This window comes from Pristiophorus japonicus, chromosome 12 (genome assembly GCF_044704955.1).
Source record: "Pristiophorus japonicus isolate sPriJap1 chromosome 12, sPriJap1.hap1, whole genome shotgun sequence".
Lineage (NCBI taxonomy): Eukaryota > Metazoa > Chordata > Chondrichthyes > Pristiophoridae > Pristiophorus > Pristiophorus japonicus.
Genome location: NC_091988.1, coordinates 94,527,217 through 94,553,019, shown reverse-complemented (window position 1 = coordinate 94,553,019; position 25,803 = coordinate 94,527,217). Strand labels below are relative to the sequence as shown.

At 43.8% G+C, this 25,803-nt stretch overlaps 1 protein-coding gene across 1 annotated transcript in view; it reads right to left on the bottom strand.

Annotated features, from left to right (window-relative positions):
- grip2b (glutamate receptor interacting protein 2b) overlaps positions 1 to 25,803 on the bottom strand; it is a gene marked incomplete at its 5' end in the record, with an annotated part of 696,297 nt that overhangs the window by 93,466 nt on the left and 577,028 nt on the right. The window contains one exon of the mRNA XM_070895762.1: positions 8,314 to 8,500. Within this exon, the coding sequence (XP_070751863.1) occupies positions 8,314 to 8,500 (187 nt within the window). The remainder of the gene's footprint in view (positions 1 to 8,313; positions 8,501 to 25,803) is intronic.

Below are 25,803 nucleotides of genomic sequence, written 5' to 3'. Positions count from 1 at the left end.
TCCTGACGGACGAACTGTATGTCCCAGGTCTTTGTTTTTGCCCTTGTCTCGCCTAGCTCATGGTCAGGCTCACGTGGGCAAAGGAGGGATGATACATGCTATCAATGCGCAATGGTATGCACCAGGAATAACAGTAATAATTGAGAAAATTGCTAAAACCTGCCAAATTTGCCAACAAAACAATAGAGGAAAGACGCCTGCAGAATATGACCATCTACCCCAACCAAGCATGCCCTTTGAAAATTTGCAAATTGATTTTGTCCACATGCCTCCAGTATTAGGCTTTAAGTATCTATTAGTAATAGTAGATATGTTTACAAGGTGGGTAGAGGCATATGCAACAAGGAAGGATGATGCCCGAACAGTAGTGAAGATCCTATTTAAAGAAATAGTGCCAAGATATGGGATACCTATGGGAATCAACAGTGACAGAGGAACACATTTTACAGGAAAAATAGTGCAGAATCTAGCCGAAGCGCTAGGTTTCCAGTGGAAATTGCACATACCGTATCAACCTCAGTCCTCAGGCATGGTGGAAAGAGTCAATGGAGTGATAAAGTCCACCCTTACTAAAGTATGTCAAGAAACAGGACTAAAATGGCCAGATGCCCTTCCATTGGTACTATATACCATAAGAAACCAAAAGAACCGAAATACTGGTTTGACACCCCATGAAGCCTTATTAGGAAGGCCAATGCCTACTGGTGTGAAACCGCCACTAGGAGCAGAAAAGGTAGCATTAATTTGGAATGACGAAAAGTCGCTAAAATATGCTCAGGCCATGTGTGAAATAGCGAGAAGCCTGCATGAGCGAATAAAACAGACCCAAGTACCTCCGTCAGAGGGAAACATGCACCTTTTCAGGCCGGGAGAGCAAGTATTAGTGAAAACTCTAAACAAGGAATCTTTTTCTCCTAGGTGGAAGGGACCATATCAGATAATCCTCACAACAAGAACCGCCCTGAAACTGGAAAAACATCCAAATTGGATACACGCCACCCGATGTAAATACTACCTTCCAGACGAAACACAGCAAGAAGAAGAAATACCGAGCTAGGGCGGACACACCCCGAAAAGAACTGTACTCATCCCCTTTTGTTTCTACCGAGCCAGGCTGGACTAAGAGCATAATACCCCGAAGTATCAAGCTAGATGTCAGAACTTGCCTGTATACCAATTTGGGTCTTTATCTTGTGGATCACTGTTACTATTGTACTAGTAAGCTATTATTTTAACGAATTGGTTCAGGAGCATTATAGAAGAAAACAAAGGGAGGAAGATGAGGAAGGACTCCTGGCAAAACTATCAGGGGAAGTGAAAATAACCAGTGAGGAAGGATTTAACATAACCTTGAAATGGAAGGTACATATGACATGCCTGACCAGCAAGGAAATAGCTGAGAGCCAAGAAACTAATGGCACGTTTTGTGACCCCGAAGAAGATTGTCATTTTAAAATAGAAAACAGAGGATGGGTAAAGTGCATGAACCGTACAAAAATACTACATGGGGGAACCTATATTAAACAGTGGACACATAATAAAAATAGGCATTCCCCCAGAGATCCGGGCCATTTAAAACGGATATTGACCACCTGCATATCGGTAGTAAGATCCCCAGGTATAGTAAATTTAACCATACAAATCCTATATCCGCTAAGGGAGAGGGATGGTTGCAACACGACCAGTGTTGGAGTCACACTGGACCGATCCTTGAGAAAAAAGCGAGACGTGCTGGGAACTGTATTAGGTGGGGTAGGAGTAGGAATGGGAGCCTTGAACACAATAGATATAGAGACCCTGCAAAACAAAATCCAGGTTGTAGGAGGACTAATAGGAGAAAGTATAGGAGTTGAGAAACGCGTGGGATGAAGGGCTACAGCAACTACAGGTATCTGGCTACATAACAGACAAAATGACGTGGAGGCAAAGTAAAGAAATAGAAAAGGAAATCGAAAACCTGATGAAGGAACAGAAAGGGGTAAATTGGTACACCAGCTGCATGTTTAAGGAGACTATCAGACAGTTATTGAGAGCCGAGTTAGAAAGGAAAATACTATCTTTCCACGCTGAGACCTGGGAAAGATTACTGGGAATCAATAAGTTTCCAGATCTTGCCCTCAAACCTCAAGAAAAATACACTAGCTGTGATATAGACGGATGTAATATCACAATGGAAATAATAAGTATGACTAAGAAGGAAATTTGGTGTCAGTATCAAGTAATACCCCAATTATTCGGACAGAACTTTTGGTATCCAAAATTTAAAGGGGACTGGGTCAATGAAAGGAATCTAACACATCATGACAGGGGATGTGTTAAATGGCCATTCGGGATGGTTTGTCCTTACCGAACCGCCATCCACGAACCATGTTCTTTACAGCACTCGACAGGAATATGCAAGTGGGAACTAAAACAAGCTAATGACACAGAGGTCTCAGAGATAGGCCAAAACGAAGTTTGCCTAACAGGAAATAAACCCGTCTACTTAGACGGAATTTTATATATACCTCCTATTAATATTTGTGTGAAAGGAGTTTACACTCTATATAACCCAGAAGAAAAAAGAACTTATACTTTTGGACAGTGGAAAAATGTGGAGAAGTATTTAACGGTGCACAGAATTGAACCATTACCACCTACAATTAATTTAACCCGACTGCATAATTTAATACAAAATGACAAAGAAATAGAAAAGGCATTGTCCAAGCGGGGCAGAGATATTCACCAATTTGAGATAGAAATGAGTTTTAAAAAGGGACAATTAGTACGAATAGCAAACACAGTTACCTCTATAACAGCGCATCACTGGTAGGATATATTCCTAGGCTGGTCCCCCAGGGCAACAGCGGTATTAAAACTGGCAATACACCCGATAGTAGTACTTGGTGTAATTTTGCTGATTCTGCTGCTAATTGTCTGTGGAATGGGGCTGAAAGTAAGATCCCTGTTAGGACAAGTAATGAACCTAGTAGAAAAAATAGAGCAGAAAAATGTGATCGTGAAAGGAAGGTTAAACAGAATAGAGGGACAGTTAGATGACTATAATGAAAAAGAATGTTTAGAGATGAGACCTTACCCCGAGGGGTATGAGCCTCCCTTTTCTTTCTAAGAAGGAAAGCATGTTGATCATTAAAGATAAAAGATCAACAAGGAGGGAGTTGTGGAAGAACTTTAGTTCACGATATAGGAAGGGGTTAAATTTCTCTCTTCCTTTTAGTAAGTTTAATTCTGTGCTGAGACTGCAGAATCCTGCAAGGCCAGAAAATACTTGATGTCTCTTCTTTGTTAGAAAAGAACAGATAACATGAAAGCTGTACATCTGGTATTTGTATATGTTAAGATACCCCCATTGCCTGGACAAACTGATTTCTCTGATAAGAGGGGCTTTTAGTGATGATCCTGCTGACCCTCGAAAAGATTGAATAATGACGTGACAAGATACTGTTGGGCTGTGTAAACTGACCTTTGTGCCCTGTTTAGAATTGGTAATGTTCCTGAATAATGTAGTTGTCAATTGTAGAGATAAAATTCCTTTTTTTTCTGTATAAAGATGGAACAAGTTTCTATAGAATTTCAGAGTATTGCCTTGGTAAGGACCAAGCAGCTCTCCGAGATATCTCGCCTGTACATATTAAAGAATCTCTTGAAGCAAGACTCTGAAATCTCCGCTTGAGTTACTTTAACTTAGAAATTTCCTCGACAATATTGAAGGGTGGAAGATGCCTGTGCGTGGATTCTTTTAACGTATGGTGGCCATTGCATGCCAGCCACCACAAGGCCTTGACAGAGCTTGGTCTTGATCCAGTGGCAAGGGTTAACCGAGACGACTGGAGACCAAGCTCTGCAGGAAGAAAGGCTGGCATTTCTTCGGCTCCTTTCACAACCTCAAGACGTCCCAAAGCGCTTTGTAGCCAATTAAGTACTTTTAAAAAAAAAAAAGAGTAGCCGCTGTTGTAATGTAGGAAATGCAACAGCCAAACTGCACAGAGCAAGATCCCACAAACAGCAATGTGATAAGAACCAGATATTCTGTTTTAAGGTGTTATTGAAGGATAAATATTGGCAGGACATCAGGGAGAACTCCCCTGCTCTTTTTCAAAATAGTGCCATGGGATCTTTTACGTCCACCTGAGAGGGCAGACCCCTCGGTTTAACGTCTCATCCGAAAGACGGCACCTCCGACATTGCAAGCCAATACTTTACTGGAAGTATCAGCCTACATTTTGTACTACATTCCCTGAAATGAATCCAGTAACATAACCATTACACTACTATACCTATGCAAAAACAATACACAATCAGATTTCTGAGTGCAGATTACAAGGGTTAATCCTCTGATGTGGTGTGGCAGACATCAAGTCCACAATTTCCTGCTTGGGACTTCAATTTGCCACTATCGTCTGGGATCCAATTGATTTGAAAATAATTTAAGCGTGTCATGTAACTGCAAATCAATTCATGTTGCTAATAGAAACATAGAAATCTACATTGCAGAAGGAGGCCATCTCGGCCCATCGTGTCCGTGCCGGCCGACAAAAAGCCACATGGCCCTCAGTCAGCAGCCCTGAAGGTTACATATAAACCTATGAACAGTGAACAATGGTGGAAAGGTAAAGAGCACCCGGCCCAACCAGTCCGCCCAACACAACTGCGACACCCCTTACACTGCAACATTCTACACTCCACCCCAGTCGGAGCCATGTGATCTCCTGGGAGGGGCAAAAACCAGATAAAAACCCAGGCCAATTGGGGGAAAAAAAATCTGGGAAAATTCCTCTCCGATCCATCCAGGCGATCGAAACTAGTCCAGGTGATCACTCTGGCCGTATTCAATTCCCTGCAGTACTTACCATCGTACCTTCACCAGCCAACAAGAGGTTATCCAGTCTAATCCCACTTACCAGCTCTAGGTCCACTTCAAGTACCCATCCAAGCATCTTTTAAATGTGGTGAGGGTTTCTGCATCCACCACCCTTCCAGGCAGTGAGTTCCAGACCCCCACAACCCTCTGTGTAAAGAAGCCCCCCCCTCAAATCCCCTCTGAACCTTCCACCAACCACCTTAAAACTATGCCCCCTCGTAATTGACCCCTCCACCAAGGGAAATAGGCCCTTGCTATCCAATATATCCAGGCCCCTCAAAATTTTGTACACCTCAATGAGGTCTCCTCTCAGCCTCCTCTGTTCCAATGAGAACAAACCCAGCCTATCCAATCTGTTCTCATAGTTAAGATTCTTCATTTCAGGCAACATCCGAGTAAATCTCCTCTGCACCAACTCTAGTGCAATCACGTCTTTCCTATAATACGGTGACCAGAATTGCGCACAGTACTCCAGCTGTGGCCTAACCAGAATATTATACAATTTAAGCATAACCTCCCTGCTCTTGTATTCTATGCCTCGGCCAATAAAGGCAAGCATTCCATACACCTTCTTAACCACCTGGCCTGCTACTTTCAGGGATCTGTGGGACAAGCACTCCAAGGTTCCTTTGTTCATCTACACTATTAAGTGACCTACCGCTTAATGTGTATACCCTTTCCTTATTAGCCCTCCCAAAGTGCATTACCTCACACTTCTCCGAATTAAATTCCAATTGCCATTGCTCTGCCCACCTGACCAGTAGATTGATATCTTCCTTCAGCCCATGACTTTCCTCTTCATTATCAACCACACAGCCAATTTTAGTGTCATCTGCAAACTTCTTAATTATACTCCCTATATTCAAATCTCGATCATTGATGTATACCACAAAAAGCAAGGGACCCAGTACTGAGCCCTGCGGAACGCCACTGGAAACATCCTTCCAGTCACAAAAACATCCATCAACCATTACCCTTTGCTTCCTACCTCTAAGCTAATTTTGGATCCAACTTGCCACTTTGCCCTGGATCCCATGGGCTTTAACCTTCGTGACCAGTCGCCCATGTGGGACCTTATCAAAAGCTTTGCTAAGATCCATATACACTACATCGTACACACTACCCTCATCAACCCTCCTGGTTACCTCCTCAAAAAATTCAATCAGGTTAGTCAAACACGATCTTCCCTTAACAAATCCGTGCTGACTGTCCCTAATTAATCCTTGCCTTTCCAAATGTAGATTTATCTTGTCTTTCAGGATTTTTTCCAATAATTTGCCCATCACTGAGGTTAGGCTGACAGGCCTGTAATTACTCGGCCTATCCCTTTCTCCCTTCTTAAACAAGGGTACTACATTAGCAGTCTGCCAGTTCTCCGGCACTATGCCCAAATCCAAAGAGGACTGGAAAATGACTTGGATGAAGGGACTGAGTGTAACGTAGCCAAGTTTGCTGACAATACAAAGATGGGAGGAAAAGCAATGTGTAAGGAGGACACAAAAAACCTGCAAAAGGACATAGACAGGTTAAGTGAATGGGCAAAAATTTGGCAGATGGAGTATAATGTTGGAAAGTGTGAGGTTATGCACGTTAGCTGAAACAAATCGAAGAGCAAGTTATTATTTAAATGGAGAAAAATTGCAAAGTGCTGCAGTACAGTGGGACCTGGGGGTCATGGTGCATGAAACATAAAAGGTTAGTATGCAGGTACAGCAAGTGATCAGGAAGGCCAATGGAATCTTGGCCTTTACTGCAAAGGGGATGGAGTATAAAAGCAGGGAAATCTTGTTCCAGTTGTACAAGGTATTGGTGAGGCCACATCTAGAATACTGCGTACAGTTTTGGTTTCCATATTTAAGGAAGGATATACTTGCTTTGGAGGCAGTTCAGAGAAGGTTCACTAGGTTGATTCTGGAGATGAGGGGGTTGACTTATGAGGAATGGTTGAGTAAGATGGGCCTCTACTCATTGGAGTTCAGAAGAATGATAGGTGATCTTATTGAAACGTATAAGATTATGAGGGGGCTTGACAAGGTGGATGCAGAGAGGACGTTTCCACTGATAGGGGAGACTAGAACTAGAGAGCATAATCTTGGAATAAGGGGCTGCCCAATTTACAAAGAGATGAGGAGAAATTTCTTCTCTCAGGGTTGTAAATCTGTGGAATTTGCTGCCTCAGAGAGCTGTGGTAGCTGGGTCATTGAATAAATTTAAGACAGGGATAGACAGTTTCTGAACCGATAAGGGATTAAGGGGTTATGGGGAGCGGGCAGGGAAGTGGACCCGAGTCAATGATCGGATCAGCCATGATTGTATTAAATGGCGGAGTAGGCTCGAGGGGCCAAATGGCCTACTCCTGTTCCTATTTCTTATGTTCTTATGATGGTTCCTCTGCTATTTCCTTTTTTACTTTGCTCAACAGCCTGGGCTGCATTTCATCCAGGCCTGGGGACTTATCTACTTTCAAAGCTGCTAAACCCTTTAATACCTCCTCTCTCACTATGTTCATTGCATCCAGAATTTCACACTCCTCCTCGATAGCAGTATGTGCATTGCCCCTTTCCTTTGTGAAAACAGACGCAAAGTATTCATTAAGAATCATAACAATATTTTCTGCTTCCACACAAAGATTACCCTCATGGTCTCTAATAGGCCCTATCCTTTCTTTCATTATCCTCTTGCTCTTAATATATTTATAGAACATCTTTGGGTTTTCCTTACTTTTACTAGCCAAGAATTTTTCAAGCCCTCTCTTAGCATTCCAAATATCCTTTTGCCAATGCCAGATAGTAATTTGATTCTACCACCAAATGAATCATAACGGAAAATATATAACCTTTTAACAATAATAATTAACACATCTAGCTAATTACTGAACAAAATGTTGCACCTTATTTACTTAACAACATTTTGTTTCAATGAAATTTCCCCGACACTGAGCTGGTAACCAATGCTTGAACAGCATGAATGAAACACAAAACATATGAATATTAATTTCAAACAAACATATTTCTTTGTCTAACATCAGTATCTTTCCACCAGATGGTTTGCTACTGTGTATTCTAATCCCTCCATGGCTTCGTCCCTCCCTAGCTCTGTAACCTCCAGCCCTACAACCCTCAGAGATATCTGCGCTCCTCCAATTCTGGCCTCCTGCATCCCCGATTTTAATTGCCCCATCGTTGCCTTCAGCTGCCTAGATCATAAGCTCTGGAATTCCCTTACAAAACCTCCTTGAAGACATTCCTTAAAACCTATTTCTTTGACCCAGCTTTTGCATCACCTGTTCTAATGTGTTAGGTGTCAAATTTTGTTTCATAACTCTCCTGTGAAGCACCTTGGGATGTTTTACTACATTAAAGACGCTATATAAATGAAGTTGTTGTTGTAGCTTGTTGGGGTTTTTTCCCAGTTTGGTTTTGATGGACAATAATGTTCGTATGCCTTCTAACCTTTCAGCAGGGCTGTCCGGGTCTATAAATCGTATGAGTGGCGGAGACGAGAGGGGTTCGGTGGCAAAGATTCCTCCCTGAAGCTGCAATCCAAATCCATTCAGCGGATCCCCTTTCAGAAAGATTTCCGTTGTCTCTGTGTGTATGATCTGTCCTCCTGGGCCGATTGTGCTGGAGGCTAGTGACACTGGAGAGCAAAAAGAGCAGCATTAAGCATCAAGCAGACTGGCGTTTGGTATAATAAGCGCGACAGTTCTTCAGCGTTGTCCAGAAGCCCCATGGATACCTTGTGTCGCGTGCCAATTCATTGCCCAAGAACCACTCACAACTGACCCACCACAGAGCCCTCGCCCACTCATTCCTCAAATTTCTTTTGTTAAAACTTCTCTCTCTCAGCTCCTCCCTTCCTCATTCCATCAGCATCCCATGAACCAAGGCCCATGCACACGTCTGCTGCATGCCACAGGGGAGGTGGTCTCCCAGCGCTCCCTGGACCATACTACTAGTATCGCTAATTAATGTGCAGTGCTGAGGGAACGCTACACTGTCGGAGGTGCCGTCTTTCGGATGGGACTTTAAACCCAGGTCCTGTTTGCCCTCTCAAATGGATGTAAAAGATCCCACAAACACTATTTGAATAAAATCAGGGGAGTTCTCCCCAGTATCCTGGCCAATAGTTATCCATCAACCATCATTACTAAAAACAGATTATGCGATCATTATCTCATTGCTGTTTGTGGAATCTTGCTGTGCAAACAGGCTGCTTTATTCCCTACATTACAACAGTGGCTACACTTCAAAAGAACTTCATTGGCTGCAAAGCGCAAGTCTTTTCTTCTTCGACCAAGCAACTTTTGAAACCAATCATTTATGGGTTAAAAAAGCCCCTCAAAGCAGTTACTAAAATTTATCCCTTCCCCTCACCTGAACAAAGCCTTCAAAGGAAGTCTTGATATTGTTGCCCTTTAAAGAAAAGGGTTACGATGATGAATTGTAATTTATTTTCTCTATTGATTTAATTTTGTGCTAATGATATAAGTGGCTGAGAACAGTCATTGAACCAGACAGCCAAATTAAAACATTCAGTTAAACTAACATGATCCCTGCTACTTTCCATATTTAATGACTGCCTATGGAGATTGGTCTAACTCGCACCCAGTGTTGGGCTCAGTAACTCTTTCCAGTCGGAATCCTAATGATGGCAATAAGCCTGGCCAATCCAAGATGTTCAACAGAAAGGTTGTTAAAATTAATCATAATTCATTATAAACAGTGACAGTAAGGGAGACCCTCAAACTATGAATGCTTGCTGAGTCATATGTTTTATATTTAAACAAATGGCGTCTTCCTGTTTATGTGGTTCGGGTGGCGTGAAAAATCCCATGGCATTCTTCCAAGAAGAGCAAGGAGTTGACCGAGCAATCTGGCCAACGTTCCTTCTTCAACCAACATCAGCAAAAAAAAAAAGGAGCTTAATGAGCCATTTTTCTCATTGAGGTTCACGGGACATTACCGACACATGACTGGTTGGCGTATTCACCTAAATATTAATAATCACCGCACTTCAAAAGTAATTCATTATGTGAAGCCCTACGAGACATTTTGTCTTGATGAGCTGTGAGGTAAATGTACGCAGTCCAATAATATGTTATCAGATTGATCCACTTCGAAACAAAAGATAAAAATAGGCCAGGCTCCATCTAGTTAACCTTTGACCTGCCTGGTAGTTACATGATACGACAATAATGTAGTTGTTGACTAATCCTCGCAATCAGTCTCCGTCAATTAGTCCACAACAGACCTAGACATGAGGCGAGGAAAACCCCAATGGGAGAGAGCTTTGTGACTATAGGTCCAAAATCACCTGTTCCTCCCAAGCACGCTACACTTACTGTATGTCGTGTCTCAAATTACTCACATACTGTATTCTGAAAGGTTATTTTCTGAAAGAAGTCTATCTGAATTGAATGAATCAATGCTAACTACTTCCACCGTCTCCCTCGGGTGTCTGTTCTATAGAATGACCACTCCCATATTGAAATATTGTTTCCATAGAGCAATTTTGAATTTACCATGCTTCAAGCGCAGGTTGTGTCCTCTGGTTCTACTGTTCCGGATAAGGTGGAACAGCTTGTCGTGATCTACATTATCTAGTCCCCTTTGAATTCTAAAAACAGCAATCATATCACTTCTCAAACTTCTCTCTTCCAGTGAGAACATACCCAATTTATATAATCACTTATCATAAATGCAACCCATCAGTTAAGGCAGTAAGAGAGTCAATTACACACAGCTTGGTTTGGTAAAGAAAAGCTCTGAATAGTACAGTCCGCCTTTGCTGAATCTAAGCCTGAACTCCAATTTGTAATTATCCCTTTTCTCTGCTTTTATCCTGCATCTACTATTTAGTTACCCATTGCTGTTCTTTTGCAGTCCTTTGATCAGCCCTCATCAATACCAGAAGCTGCTTATTATTCCTGTTTTCCTCACACTAGTTAAAGTAATGAGTTTTGTGAGGAAACAATGAGTTAAAGGGATGCTGTCTTAATGACAAAAAAAAGATTTTTGGCAAATCATCATTTGGCTTTTCTACATTTGGCCTTTATTGCAAGGGGATGGAGTATAAAAGTAGGGAAGTCCTGCTACAACTGTACACGATGATGGTGAGACCACACCTGGAGTATTGCGTACAGTTTTGGTCTCCTTATTTAAGGAAGGATATACTTGCATTGGAGGCAGTTCAGAGAAGGCTCACGAGGTTGATTCCGGAGATGAAGGGGTTGTCGTATGAAGAAAAGTTGAGCAGATTGAGCCTATAATCATTGGCGTTCAGAAGAATGAGAGGTGATCTTATTGAAACATATGGGATTCTGAGGGGTTTTGACAGAATAGATGTAGAGAGACTGTTTCCCCTCGTGGGGGAATCTAGAACTGGGGACATAGTTTCAGAATAAGGGGTCGCCCATTTAAAACGGAAATGAGGAAGAATTTCTTCTCTCAGTGCGTCGTGAATCTTTGGAATTCTCTACCCCAGAGAGTTGTGGAGGCTGGGTCATTGAATAAATTTAAGGTGGAGATGGACAGATTTTTGAACGATAAGGGAGTAAAAGGTTATGGAGAGCGGGGAGGGAAGTGGAGTTGAGGCCATGATCAGATCAGCAATGATCTTATTGAATGGCAGAGCAGGCTCGAGTGGCCAGAGTTGCTCCTATTTCTTATGTTCTTATAATGTGATGAGGTAAAACATATTGGCACCATTTTCACGTGACATCATTGAGACAAAATTGGCAGCTTGTTGTCATAAGTGGTCTCCGAGTCAAAAGGCGGTGGGTTCAGAATCTGGGCACATAATCCATATTTCAGTACAGTACTGAGGGGCTGCTGCACCGTTGGAGGTGCCAACCTTCGGATGGCATTGTTAAACCGAAGCCCTGTCTGCCTGTGCAGGTGGATGTAAAAGATCCCATGGCACTATTTTAAAAAGAAACAGGCGTTCTCGTGACGTTCCAACAGCATCCCCACCTCAACTAACACTGCCAGAACAGATTCACTGTTCGTTTATCTCATTTGCTGTTTGTGGGCCCTTGCTGTGCGCACAGTGGCTGCTACATCAGCCTACAAGGCAAGAGCAGTAACACTCAAAAAGTAATTCCTTGATCATGTAGCACTTTGGATGTCCTGAAGACATGATAAGGTGTCATTATATGCAAGTTCGTTGTTTCACTCTGGATGTGTGTGTAAATTATTGGGACAGGGCCCATGAACGAAAGGGCAACTTCAAGACAAATCTTAATTGCCAAGTAAGAAAGACTTGCATTTAGATAGTGCATTGTGCAACCTCAGGACGTCCCAAAGCGCTTTACAGCTAATAAAGTACTTTTGAAGTGTAGTCATTGTTGTAATGTAGGAAACGTGGGAGCCAATCTGCACACAGCAAGCTCCCACAAACAGCAATGTGATAAATGACCAGATAATCTGATTTAGTGATACTGGTTGAAGGATAAATATTAGCCAGGATACCTGGAATAACCCCCTTGTTCTTCTTCGAAATAGTGCCATGGGATATTTTATGTCCACCTGAGAGTGCAGACAGTGCCTCAGTTTAACATCTCATCCAAAAGACGGCACTTCCGACAGTTCAGCACTCAACAACAACAGCTTGTATTTATATCACACCTTTAATGCGGTGTCCGTGTCGGCTGCGGCTCAGTGGGTAGCACATTCGCCTCCGAGTCAGAAGTTTGTGCGTTCAAGTCCCACTCCAGGAACTTGAGCACAATAAATCTCGGCTCACATTCCAGTGCAGTGCTGAGGGAGCACTGCACTGTTGGAGGTGCCATGTTTCGGATCAGACGTTAAACAGAGGCCCCGTCTGCTCTCTTAAGCGGACGTAAACAATCCCTTGGCACTATTTCGAACAACAGCAGGGGAGTTATCCCTAGTGCCCTGGCCAGTATTTATCCCTCAATCAACATCACAAAAAAACAGATTATCTGATCATCATCATATTGCTGTTTTTGGAAGCTTGCTTGTGTGCAAATTGGTTGCCATGTTTCCTACATTATACCAGTGACTACACTCTAAAAGTACTTCATTGGCTGTAAAGCGCTTTGAGATGTTTGGTGAATGTGAAAGACGCTATATAAATGCAAGTCTTTATCTCTTTCTTTAGTAAAACATCCCACGGCGCTTCACAGGAGTATTCTGAGACAAAAATTTGACACCGAGCCACATAAGGAAAAATTAGGGTGGGTGACCAAAAGCTTGGTCAAAGAGGTAGATTTTAAGAGCATCTTAAAGGAGGAAAGAGTTGTAGAGAGACAGAGACGTTTAAGGAAGGAATTCCAGAGCATAGGGCCTCGGCAACAGAAGGCACAGCCACCAATGGTTGAGCGATTATCATAGAATTATAGAAGTTTACAGCACGGAAGGAGGCCATTTCGACCCAACGTGTCCTCACTGGCCAACAAGAGGCTATCCAGCCTAATCCAACTTTCCAGCTCTAGGTCCGTAACTCTGTAGGTACAGCACTTCAAGTGCACATCCAAGTACTTTTTAAATGTGGTGAGGGTTTCTGCCTCTACCACACTTTCAGGCAGTGAGTTCTAGAGCCCGACAACCCTCTGCGAGAAGAAATTTCCCCTCAAATCCCCTCTAAACCTTCTACCAATTACTTTAAATTTATGCCCCCTGACTGTTGACCCCTATGCTAAGGGAAATAGGCCCTTTCTATCCACTATATCAAAGCCCCTTATAATTTTACACGCCTCAATGAGGTCTCCCCTCAGCCTCCTCTGTTCCAAGGAAAACAAACCCAGCCTATCCAATGTGTCCTCATAGCTAAGATTCTCCACTCCCGACAGCATCCTCGTAAATCTCCACTGCACCCTCTCCAGTGCAATCACGTCCTTCCTGTAATGTGGTGATCAGGACTGCACACAGTACTCCAGCTGTGGCCTAACCAGTGTCTCTAGAATCTTCCTCAAACATGTTCTCCCTGTGGCCGAGGAGCTCCTCCCGGAATCACAGTGCGGATTTCGACCCCTATGGGGCACAACGGACATGATTTTTGCAGCGCGACAGCTCCAGGAAAAATGCAGGGAACAGCGCCAGCCCTTATACATGGTCTTCTTTGACCTTACAAAGGCCTTTGACACTGTCAAATGTGAGGGTCTATGGAGCGTCCTCCTCCTCCAACTGTTCGTCAACATCCTCCGTCTGCTCCACGACGACATGCAGGCCGTGATCCTTACCAACGGATCCAGTACCTATCCAATCCATGTCTGGACCGGGGTCAAACAGGGCTGCATCATCGCCTCAACTCTCTTCTCAATCTTCCTCGCTGCCATGCTCCATCTCACAGTCAACAAGCTCCCCGCCAGAGTGGAACTAAACTACAGAACCAGTGGGAACCTGTTCAATCTTCTCCGTCTCCAGGCCAGGTCTAAGACCACTCCAACCTCTCGTCGAGCTACAGTACGCAGACAATAGTCAACGTATTTCCTGAGGTGTACGAAAGCATGGGCTTACGCTAAACATCCGTAAGACAAAGGTCCTCCACCCTGTCCTCGCCGCTCAGCAATGCCCCCAAGTCATCAAGATCCACGGCGCGGCCCTGGACAACGTGGACCATTTCCCACAAATTCGGGAGCCTCTTATCAACAAGAGCAGACATTGACAACGAGATTCAATACCGCCTCCAGTGCGCCAGTGCAACCTTCGGCTGCCTGAGGAAAAGAGTGTTTGAAGACCAGGCCCTCAAATCTGCCACCAAGTTCATGGTCTACAGGGCTGTAGTAATACCTGTTCTCCTGTATGGCTCAGAGACATAGACCATGTACAATAGATGCCTTAAGTTGCTGGAGAAATACCACCAACGATGTCTCTGCAAGATCCTACAAATCCCCTGGGAGGACAGGCGCACCAACATTAGCATCTTCGACCAGGCCAACATCCCCAGCATTGAAGCACTGACCACACTTAATCAGCTCCGCTGGGCAGGCCACACTGTCTACATGCCAGACACTAGACTCTCAAAGCAAGCGCTCTACTTGGAACTCCTTCATGACAAACGAGCCAAAGGTGGGCAGAGGAACCGTTACAGGGATACCCTCAAAACCTCCCTGATAAAGTGCATTATCCTCACTGACACCTGGGAGTCGCTGGCCAAAGACCATCCTAAGTGGAGGAAGTGCATCCGGGAGGGCGCTGAGCACCTTGAGTCTCATTGCTGAGAGCGTGCAGAAATCAAGCATAGGCAGTAGAAAGAGCGTGCGGCAAACAAGTCCCACCCACCCTTTCCCTCAACGACTATCTGTCCCACCTGTGACAGGGACTGTGGTTCTCGTATTGGACTGTTCAGCCACGTAAGGACTCACTTTAAGAGTGGAAGCAAGTCTTCCTCAATTCTGAGGGACTGCCTATGACGATGATGATGAACCAGTGTTTTATACAGTTCAAGCATAACCCACCTGATCTTATATTTTATGCCTTGGCTAATAAAGGCAAGCATTCCGTATGTATTCTTAACCACTTTATCTACCTGGCCTGCTACTTTCAGGGATCTGTGAACATGCACTCAAAGGTCCCTTTGTTCCTCTACACTTCTCAGTGTCCTACCATTTAATTCCCTTTCCTTGTTAGCCCTCTCTAAATGCATTACCTCACACTTCTCTGGATTGAATTCCATTTGCCACTGTTCTGCCCACATGACCAGTTCATTGATATCTTCCGACAGTCCGCAGCTTTCTTCTTCATTATCAACCATATAGCCTACTTTTGTATCATCTGCAAACTTCTTAATCATTCCTCCTATATTCAAGTCTAGATCATTGATGTATACCACAAAAAGCAAGGGACCTAGAATTGAGCCCTGCAGAACCCCACTGGAAACATTCTTCCAGTCACAAATACACCCAATCATCACCCTTTGCGTCCTGCCTCTGAGCCAATCAGGAATGCTCAAGAGCAGAGAATTAGAGGAGCGCAGATATCTCGGCGGGTTGTGGGGCCGGAAGAGATTACAAAGATAGGGAGGGTCGAGGCCATGGAGGGATTTGAAAACAAGGATGAGAATTTTGAAATCGAGGCATTGCTTAACCGGCAGCCAATGTAGATTAGAGAGCCCAGGGCTGATGGGTAAGCGGGACTTGGTGCGAGTTAGGACACAGGCAGCCGAATTTTGGATCACGTCAAATTTACCTAGGGTGGAATGTGGGAGGCCAGTCAGGGGTGCGTTGCAATAGTCAAATCTAGAGGTAAGAAAGACATGGATGAGGGTTTCAGCAGCAGATCAGCTGAGTCAAGGGCAGAGACGGACGATGTTACAGAGGTGGAAATAGGCGGTCCTATTTATGCTGTGGATATGTGGTTGAAAGCTGACATCAAAGTTGTAAACAGTGTGGTTCAGCCTCAAACAGAAGTTGGGGAAGTCCCTCAGTACTGCACTGGAAGTGTCAGCCTAGATCGAGTAGAGTCATTATTCATGCGTTACTGGCAATACCTATTTTCAAACCTCCTATCAGTGCTGTTTTCAATACATTAGAATCACTGGTTGAGAAAATGTCCTCAGTTATCTGACATCAGCTGGAATAGAATTGAGTTTTTAAGATTTTCTATCTCAAAGTAATTGCTTAGTTTCACAGAACACATAATGTCACAGCTAAAGACTGTCGTCATGTCAGCAGAACCTGTGGGATAACAAAAGTCATCTCATGAACGGTAATAGGATCCCCAGGATTAAGTCTTCCATTATTAAACTGCTGATATTAACAGACAGATTTTACAGCTCAGGAGCCTTACTAATTAACAAGGGTACCATCGTTGTATGTAATGTTGAGCCTGTCGGTTACTAAAAACAACAAACTTTCCAATTGACATTCTTTAAATCCTTCCAGGCAGGCACCATTGCTCACTAAATGGGGCAGAACATCTGCTCTCAGGCCTCCCCATCTCCTGAACCATCTGCCGTGAGAGACATGACCAATACTCCCTCTCATTTATTTTGGGTGCCTGGTCCCTTTAAATTTGCTGCATGGCTGTGCATGAGCGATATCTTTTCCAGCAGTTGGTGAGCGGCCTGCGCGAGACCTCCCGCGCTGAGGGAGAACATTGGACACAACCACTCACTTTCTACCTTCTTGTTCCCACCCATCAGCAGCTTCACTTCATGAAGACCCAGACTGGATGAAGAACTCATGAGGCACATTATGACCAGATCTGAGTTTCAAAAGAAATCTAGATTTAATCCTAATCTGTTTCAGTTGGACATTCTTGTTGCTTTAATGAACAAGCATTCCATGTCTCTAATATGGTTTGCTGGAGTTGGCTCAGACATTATGCAAACAATGACATCTTAGCAATAAGAAGAACTTCTATTGATACAGCACCTTTCACAACCTCAGAACGTCCCAAAGCGTTTCACAGCCCATGCTGTCACTGTTGTAATGTAGGGTGTGAGACTCGGACCTGGAAGCGGAGGAAAATAAAGAGCGGGGCAGTGGAGGCCCGAGACAGGAGGAGGCGGGAGTGGGAGCTGCGTGCGACTAAACAGAGGCAGAATCCGAAAGTGATGTCATAGTAAAAAAAAAGTGACATCGGCACAAGAGAAGGAGCTAATTGGTGAGTAACTGGTGAGTGTTTTTTAAAGTTTTAAGTTTATTTCTGCGGGGGGACAATAGTGGATGAGCAATTGTGGTAGGGGATTTGATAGTTAGGGGTGCAGACATGATTCCAGGATGGTATGTTGCCTCCCTGGTGCCAGGGTCAAGGATGTCACTAAGCAGCTACAGAGCATTCTGAGGGGGGATGGTGAACAGCCAGACGTCATGGTCCATATCGGGAGAAAGATGGATGAGGTCCTGCAGGCAGCTTTTAGGGAGCTAGGAGAGAGATTAAAAAGCAGGACCTCAAAAGTAGAAATCTCCGGATTAATCCCGGTGTAATGAGCTAGTAATTACAGAAATAAGAGGATAGAGCAGAGGAATGCGTGGTTGGAGAGATGGAGCAGGAGGGAGGGATGGAGGGCTTTAGATTCCTGAGGCATTTGGACCATTTCTGGGACAGGTGGGACCTGTACAAGCCGGACAGGTTACACCTAAACAGGGCCGGGACCAATATCCTCGCTAGTTTGCTGTTGGGGAGGGTTTAAACTAAGTTGGCAGGGGGATGGGAACTTGAAAATAGATTTAGAAGGGAGAGAAGCAAAGCAGGAAATAAAAGCCAGAAAATTAGTAAGCGAGTTTGGAAGACAGAGGAAACAAAGGCTAGAAAATAGACAACAAGGGAGTTTGGCAGTGCTAAATAGTGTATACTTCAATGCAAGGAGTATAGGGAATAAGGCAGATGAGCTGAGAGCACAGATAGACACTTCGCAGTATGATATTATAGATATTACTGAGACATGGCTGAAAGGAGGGCAGGTATGGCAGCTCAACATTTCTGGTTACAGGATTTACAGACAGGATAGGAGGGAGATAAAAAAGGAGGGGGTGGCAGTATTAATTAAAGAAACAATTACACCAAAAGGAGGGATGATATGTTAGAAGGATCATCAAATTAGGCCATATGGGTTGAATTAAGAACAAAAATGGAACGATCACACTGATGGGGGTGTACTATAGACCTCCAAACAGTCGGAGGGAGATAGAAGAGCAAATGTGTAGGCAAATGTGTAGGTAAATTACCGCCTAAAGGGCGGTAATAGTAAGGGATTTCAACTACTCTAATATTAACTAGAATTAATGTGAAAGGTATAGAGGGTGCGGAATTCCTAAAACACATTCAGCAGAACATTTTTTAGTTAGTATGTAACAAGCCCAGCAAGGGAGGGGGCGGTTCTGGACTTTGTTTTAGGGAATGAAACTTTGCAGGTGGAAGGGATATCAATGGGAGAGCATTTTGGTGCTAGTGATCATAATTCAGTTAGATTATGGTAGTTATGGAAAACGTCTAAGATAGAACAGGAATGAATGTTCTCAATTGGGGGGAAAGCCAATTTTATTAAGTTGAGATGTGATTTAGCCAAGGTGGACTGGAAACAGCTACTGGAAGGTAAATCAGTGGGAGGCATTCAAGGAGGAGATCCTGAGAGTTCAGAGCAAGTATGTCCCCTTAAAGAAAAACGCTGGGATTAGCAAATCTAGAGCCCCTTGGGTAAGTTAAAGAAAAAAAGGGAGGCTTATGATAGATACTGAGGGCTCAATACTGCAGAAACCCTAGAGGAGAGTACCAAGTGCAGGGATGAAATTAAAAAGGAAATTAGGAAAGCAAAGCGAGAGCATGACATATTTTGACAAGTAAAATCAAGGAAACCCCAAAGATGTTTTATAAATACATTAAGAGCGAGAGGATAACTAAAGAAAGACGAGGGCCTAATAGAGACCATAAAGTTAATGTGTGTGTGGAGGCGGAAAACGTGCGTATGTTTTCATAGAAGAGAGGGACGATACAGACATTACAATCAGGGAGGAGGAGTGTGAAATATTACATGAAATAAACATAGTGAGAGAGGAAGTAATAAGGGGCTTAGCAGCTTTGAAAGTGGATAAATCCCCAGGCCCGGATGAAATGTATCCCAGGCTGTTAAGAAAAGGAAATAACAGAGGTTCTGACCATCATTTTCCAATCCTCTCTGGCTACAGGTGTGATACTGGAAGACTGGAGGACTACGAACATTGTACCTTTGTTTAAAAAGGGAGAAAGGAATAGACCAAGTAATTACAGGCCAGTCGACCTCACCTCAGTGGTGGGAAAATTATAGGAAAAAATTCTGAGGGCCATCTTCATTTAGAAAGTCACGAATTAATCAAGGACAGTTAGCATGGATTTGTTAAGGGAAGGTCGTGTCTGACTAACTTGATTGAATTTTTTGAGGAGGTAGCAAGGAAGGTCGATGAGGGTAGTGTGTTTGATGTAGTATATATGGATTTTAGCAAGGCTTTAGATAAGGTCCCACATGGCAGGCTGGTCACAAAAGTAAAAGCACATGGGATCCAAGGCAAAGTGGCAAGTTGAATCCAAAATTGGCTCAGAGGCAGGAAGCAAAGGCTAATGGTTGCTGTGTGTTTTTGTGACTTGAAGGCTGTTTCATAGAAACATAGAAAATAGGTGCAGGAGCAGGCCATTCGGCCCTTTGAGCCTGCACCGCCATTCAATATGATCATGGCTGATCATGCAACCTCAGTACCCCACCCCAGCCTTCTCTCCATACCCCCTGATCCCTTTAGCCATAAGGGCCACATCTAACTCCCTTCTGAATATGTCCAACGAACTGGACTCAACAACTTTCTGTCGTAGAGAATTCCACAGGTTCACAACTCTCTGGGTGAAAAAGTTTCTCCTCATCTCAGTCCTATATGGTTTACCTCTTATCCTTAGATTGTGTCCCCTGGTTCTGGACTTCCCCAACATCGGGAACGTTCTTTCTGCATCTAACCTGTCCAATCCTGTCAGAATTTTATATGTTTCCATGAGATCCCCTCTCATTCTTCTAAATTCCAGTGAGTATAAGCCTAGTCAATCCATTCTTTCTTCATACGTCAGTCCTGCCATCCCGGGAATCAGTCTGATGAACCTTCGCTGCACTCCCTCAATAGCAAGAATGTCCTTCCTCAGATTAGGAGATCAAAACTGTACACAATATTCAAGGTGTGGCCTCACCAAGGCCCTGTACAATTGCAGTAAGACCTCCCTGCTCCTATACTCAAATCCCCTAGCTATGAAGGCCAGCATGCACCAAACTTTGACCCTAAATTGCAAATCTTGATTCTAAATTACAAATCTTGACCCTAAATCGTATATATATTGACCTTAAACCCCCAAACCTTGACCCTAAATCCTACATATTGACCCTAAACCCCCAGATCTTGACCCTAAATCCTATATATTGACCCTAAACCTTGACCCTAAACCTTGACCCTAAAACCATAAACCTTGACCCTAATTCCCATATATTGACCCTAAACACCCAAATCTTGACCTGAAGTTCCATATATTGACCCTAAACCTCCAGATCTTGACCCTAAATCCTAAATATTGACCCTAAAACCCTAAACCTTGACCCTAAACCCTATATATTGACCCTAAACAACCAAATCCTGACCCTAAATCCTATATATTGACCCTAAACCCCCAGATCTTGACCCTAAATCCCAAATCTTGACCCTTATTCCTATATATTGACCCTAAACCCCAGATCTTGAGCCTAAATCCCAAATCTTGACCCTAAATCCTACATATTGACCCTAAAACCTCAGATCTTCACACCTGATCCTAAATATTGACCCTAAACCCCCAAATCTTGACCTTAAATCCCATATATTGACCCTAAGCCCCAAACCTTGACCCTAACACCTTTATATTGGCCCAAAAACCCCAAAGCTCGATCCTAAACACTAAATATTAACCCTAAATCACCAGACCTTGACCCTAAATCCTATATATTGACCCTAAACCCCCAAATGTTGTCCCCAAGTCCTATATATTGACACTAAACCCCCAAATCTTGATCCTAAATCCCATATATGTTTCCAGTGGGATTTTAGACTTGAATGTAGGGGGTATGATTAAAACGTTTGCAGATGATACAAAAATTGGCTGTGTGGTTGATAATGAAGAAGAAAGCTGTAGACTGCAGGAAGATATCAATGGACTGGTCAGAAAAATGGCAAATGGAATTCAATCCTGAGAAGTATGAATGAGGTAATGCATTTGGGGAAGGCTAACAAGGCAAGGCAAGTGAATACACATTAAATGGTATGACACTGAGAATTGCAGAGGAACATCGGGACCTTGAAGTGCATGTTTACAGATCCCTGAAGGTAGTAGGCTAGGTAGATAAGGTAGTTAAGAAGGCATATGAAATACTTATTTTTATTAGCTGAGGGGTAGAATACAAGAGAAGGGAGGTTATGCTTGAACTGTATAAAACACTGGTTAGGCCGCAGCAAGAGTACTGCGTGCAGTTCTGGTCACTATATTGCATGAAAGATATGACTGAACTGGAGAGGGTATGGAGGGGATTTACGAGGATGTTGCAGGGACTGGAGAATTTTAGCTGTACAGAAAGATTTAATAGGCTGGTTTGTTTTCTATGGAACAGAGGAGGCTGAGGGGAGACCTTATTGAGGTGTATAAAATTATGAAGGACCTATTTTCCTTAGCAAAAAGGTCAACAACCAGGGGGCATAAATTTAATTGCTTGGAGGTTTAAGAGGGGATTTGAGGGGAGACTTTTTCCACCCAGAACGTGGTGAGGGTCTCGAACTCACTGACTGAAGGGTGGTAGAGGCAGAAACTCTTACATTTAAAAATTACTTGGATGGGCACTTGATGTGCCATAACCTACAGGAAGAACACCTCAAATCGCTGGAGAAATATCACCAGCACTACCTCCGCAAGTTCCTGCAAATCCACTGGGAGGATAGACGCATCAACATCAGTGTTCTCAATCAGGCCAACATCCCCAGTGTCGAAGCACTGACCACACTCGACCAGCTCGGTTGGGCGGGCCACATTGTCCGCATGCCCGACACAAGACTCCGAAAGCAAGCGCTCGACTCGGAACTCCTACATGGCAACCGAGCCCCAGGTGGGCAGAGGAAACATTTCAAGGACACCCTCAAAGCCTCCTTGATAAAGTGCAACATCCCCACTGGCACCTGGGAATCCCTGGCCCAAGATCTAAGTGGAGGAAGAGCATCTGGGAGGGCGTTGAGCTACCCACCCACCGTTTCCTTCAACCACTGTCTGTCCCACCTGTAACAGAGACTGTAATTTCCGTATTGTACTGTACAGTCACCTAAGAACTCACTTTTAGAGTGGAAGCAAGCCTTCCTCGATTTCGAGGGACTGCCAATGATGATGAACCTACAGGGCTACGGACCAAGAGCTGGAAAATGGGATTAGGCTGGATAGCTCTTTGTCATCCGGCGTGGACACGATGGGTGGAAATGGGCTTTTTCTGTGTGGGAAATTTCTATGGCAGCAAGGTCCCAATGAAATAAATGTCCAGATTGTCTGTTTTAGTTGTTGGTTGAGAAATAAATATGGGACCAGGAACCAGGAGAACGCTGCTAGAAACTCTTCTTTGAAATAATGCCGTCAGGTCTTTTCGTTCACCTGAGAGCAGACGAGATCTCAGTTTAACGTCTCATCTGAAAGACGGCACCTCCGACAGTGCAGCACTCCCTCGTTCTGTACTGAAGCCTCTGCCTAGATTATATGTTCAAACCTCTAGAGTGGGACTTGAATCCACAACCTTCTGACTCAGAGGCATAACTGTACTAACTGAGCCATGGCTGACAGAGTGATGAGTTCAAATATCAAATATATGAATGCGGTTTGTGACAATCTTCCATAGTTACAACGACCGATTGGTAGAACCCCGAGGAAATTCCTGGCAGAGAACTTCAGCAGTAATTTGGGTAAGAGTGGTTCTAGTGGAGGTTTCCAAGCCTATCAAGGGATAACTAGTGAAATATTGTTTCCACTGGTTGGTGAATCAATACAAGGGTCATATACTCAGGGTTATGACAAATGTTCTTTCGGAAAGCAAACTTGGCTTCCTTACCCAGTCTGGCCTACATGTGCCTCCAATTTCACATCAACATGGTTGACTCTTAACTGCCCACTGAAGTGGTCTTGCAAGCCTTTAAGTTGTATCCAAGTCCCACCAGCACCTTCTTAAGGGCAACTAAGGATGGCAATAAATGCCCGCCTTGCCCTTTCCCCACATTACAACAGTGACTACACTCCCAAAGTACTTCATTGGCTGTAAAGCCCTTTGAGACGTTCGGTGGTCATGAAAGGCGCTATATAAATGCAAGTCTTTTTTCCCTTTTTTGCCAGCGATGCCCGCATCCTGAGAATGACATTTTTTTTTTACACACAATGAGCTGGTAGAAGGATAAATGCTGTAACACAAATAGCTATTTTCAAATCCTTCCATGGTCTCGCCTCTCCCTATCTCTGTAACCTCCTCCAGTACTACAACCCCGAGATCTCTGCGCTCCTCCAATCCTGATCTCTTGGGCTTCCCTGATTATAATCAGCCTTCAGCTGCCTAGGCCCTAAGCTCTGGAACTCCCTCCCTAAACCTCGCTGCGTCTGTACCTCTCTACCCTCCTTTTAGATGCTCCTTAAAACCTACCTCTTTGACCAAGCTTTTGGTCACCTGTAACTAATGTTTCCTTATGTAGCTCGGTGTCAAATTTTTTTTGATAACTTTCCTGTGAACACTCCTGTGAAATGCCGTGGGACATTTTGCTGCATTAAAGGTGCTATATAAATGCAAGTTGTTGTTGTTGTGGGAAAGATTCTCCTCTTTGGGGTAGAGTTCCAGTTGGGAGGCAACCCCACTCACCCCTCTGGATCCACCTGAAGCTTTTTCCTGGGTCATTCTGTATGAACGCTGGGCTCCTGGTGGGATTCCTACTGGCAAGAGGGAGCCAGTCAGTAAAATCCTGGGGTAAAATCCTGGGGTCATTGCTGCTGGGACACCAGAGGCGTCACAGACCAAGGGTTATGGAGAAGGTGGGTGGTGGAGTTGGTGTAACCAAAATGGCCACAATTGTTCCTCGACATTCTTACATTCTCTGCTTTTGCCGTGACCTTGTATTCAATTCCTATTCTCCATCTATACGTTAGTTCTGTCTTCACTAAGGAAGCCACAAAAAACGTCTCGAAAATACTAGGGGACCGAGGGTCGAGCGAGAAGGAGGAACTGAGGAAACTGAGGGAAATCCTTATTAGTCAGGAAATGGTGTTAGGGAAATTGATGGGATTGAAAGCCGATAAATCCCCAGGGCCCGATAGTCTGCATCCCAGAGTACTTAAGGAAGTGACCCTAGAAATAGTAGATGCATTGGTGGTCATTTTCCAACATTCCATGAACTCTGGATCAGTTCCTATGGATGAGGGTAGCTAATGTAACCCCACTTTTTAAAAAATGAGGGAAAGAGAAAATAGGGAATTATAGACCGGTTAGCCTGACATCGGTGATGGGGAAAATGTTGGAATCAATTACTAAAGATGTAATAGCAGCGCATTTGGAAAGCAGTGACAGGATCCAAGTCAGCATGGATTTATGAAAGGGAAATCATGCCTGACAAATCTTCTAGAGTTTTTTTGAGGTTGTAACTAGTAGAGTGGATAAGGGAGAATCAGCAGATGTGGTGTATTTGGACTTTCAAAAGGCTTTTGACAAGGTCCCACACAAGAGATTAGTGTGCAAAATCAAAGCACATGGGATTGGGGTAATGTATTGACATGGATAGAGAACTGGTTGGCAGACAGGAAGCAACAGGTAAGAATAAACGGGTCCTTTTCAGGATGGCAGACAGTGACTAGTGGGGTACCGCAAGGTTCAGTGCTGGGACCCCAGCTATTTACAATATACATTAATGATTTAGACGAAGGAATTGAATGTAATATCTCTAAGTTTGCAGATGACACTAAGCTGGGTGATGGTGTGAACTGTGAGGAGGATGCTAAGAGGCTGCAGGGGGACTTGGACAGGTTAGATGAGTGGACAAATGTATGGCAGTATAATGTGGATAAGTGTGAGGTTATTCACTTTGGTGACAAAAGCATGAAGACAGATTATTATCTGAATGGTGACAGATTAGTAAAAGGGGAGGTGCAACGAGACCTGGGTGTCATGGTACATTAGTCATTGAAGGTAGGCATGCAGCTACAACAGGTGGTGAAGAAGGAAAATGGCATGTTGGCCTTCATAGAGAGAGGATTTGAGTATAGGAGCAGGGAGGACTTACTGCAATTGTACAGGGCCTTGGTGAGGCCACACCTTTAATATTGTGTACAGTTTTGGTCTCCTAATCTGAGGAAGGACATGCTTGCTATTGAGGGAGTGCAGCAAAGGTTCACCAGACTGATTCCCAGGATGGCAGGACTGACATAGGAAGAAAGACTGGATCGACTAGGCCTATATTCACTGGAATTTAGAAGAATGAGACGAGATCTCATAGAAGC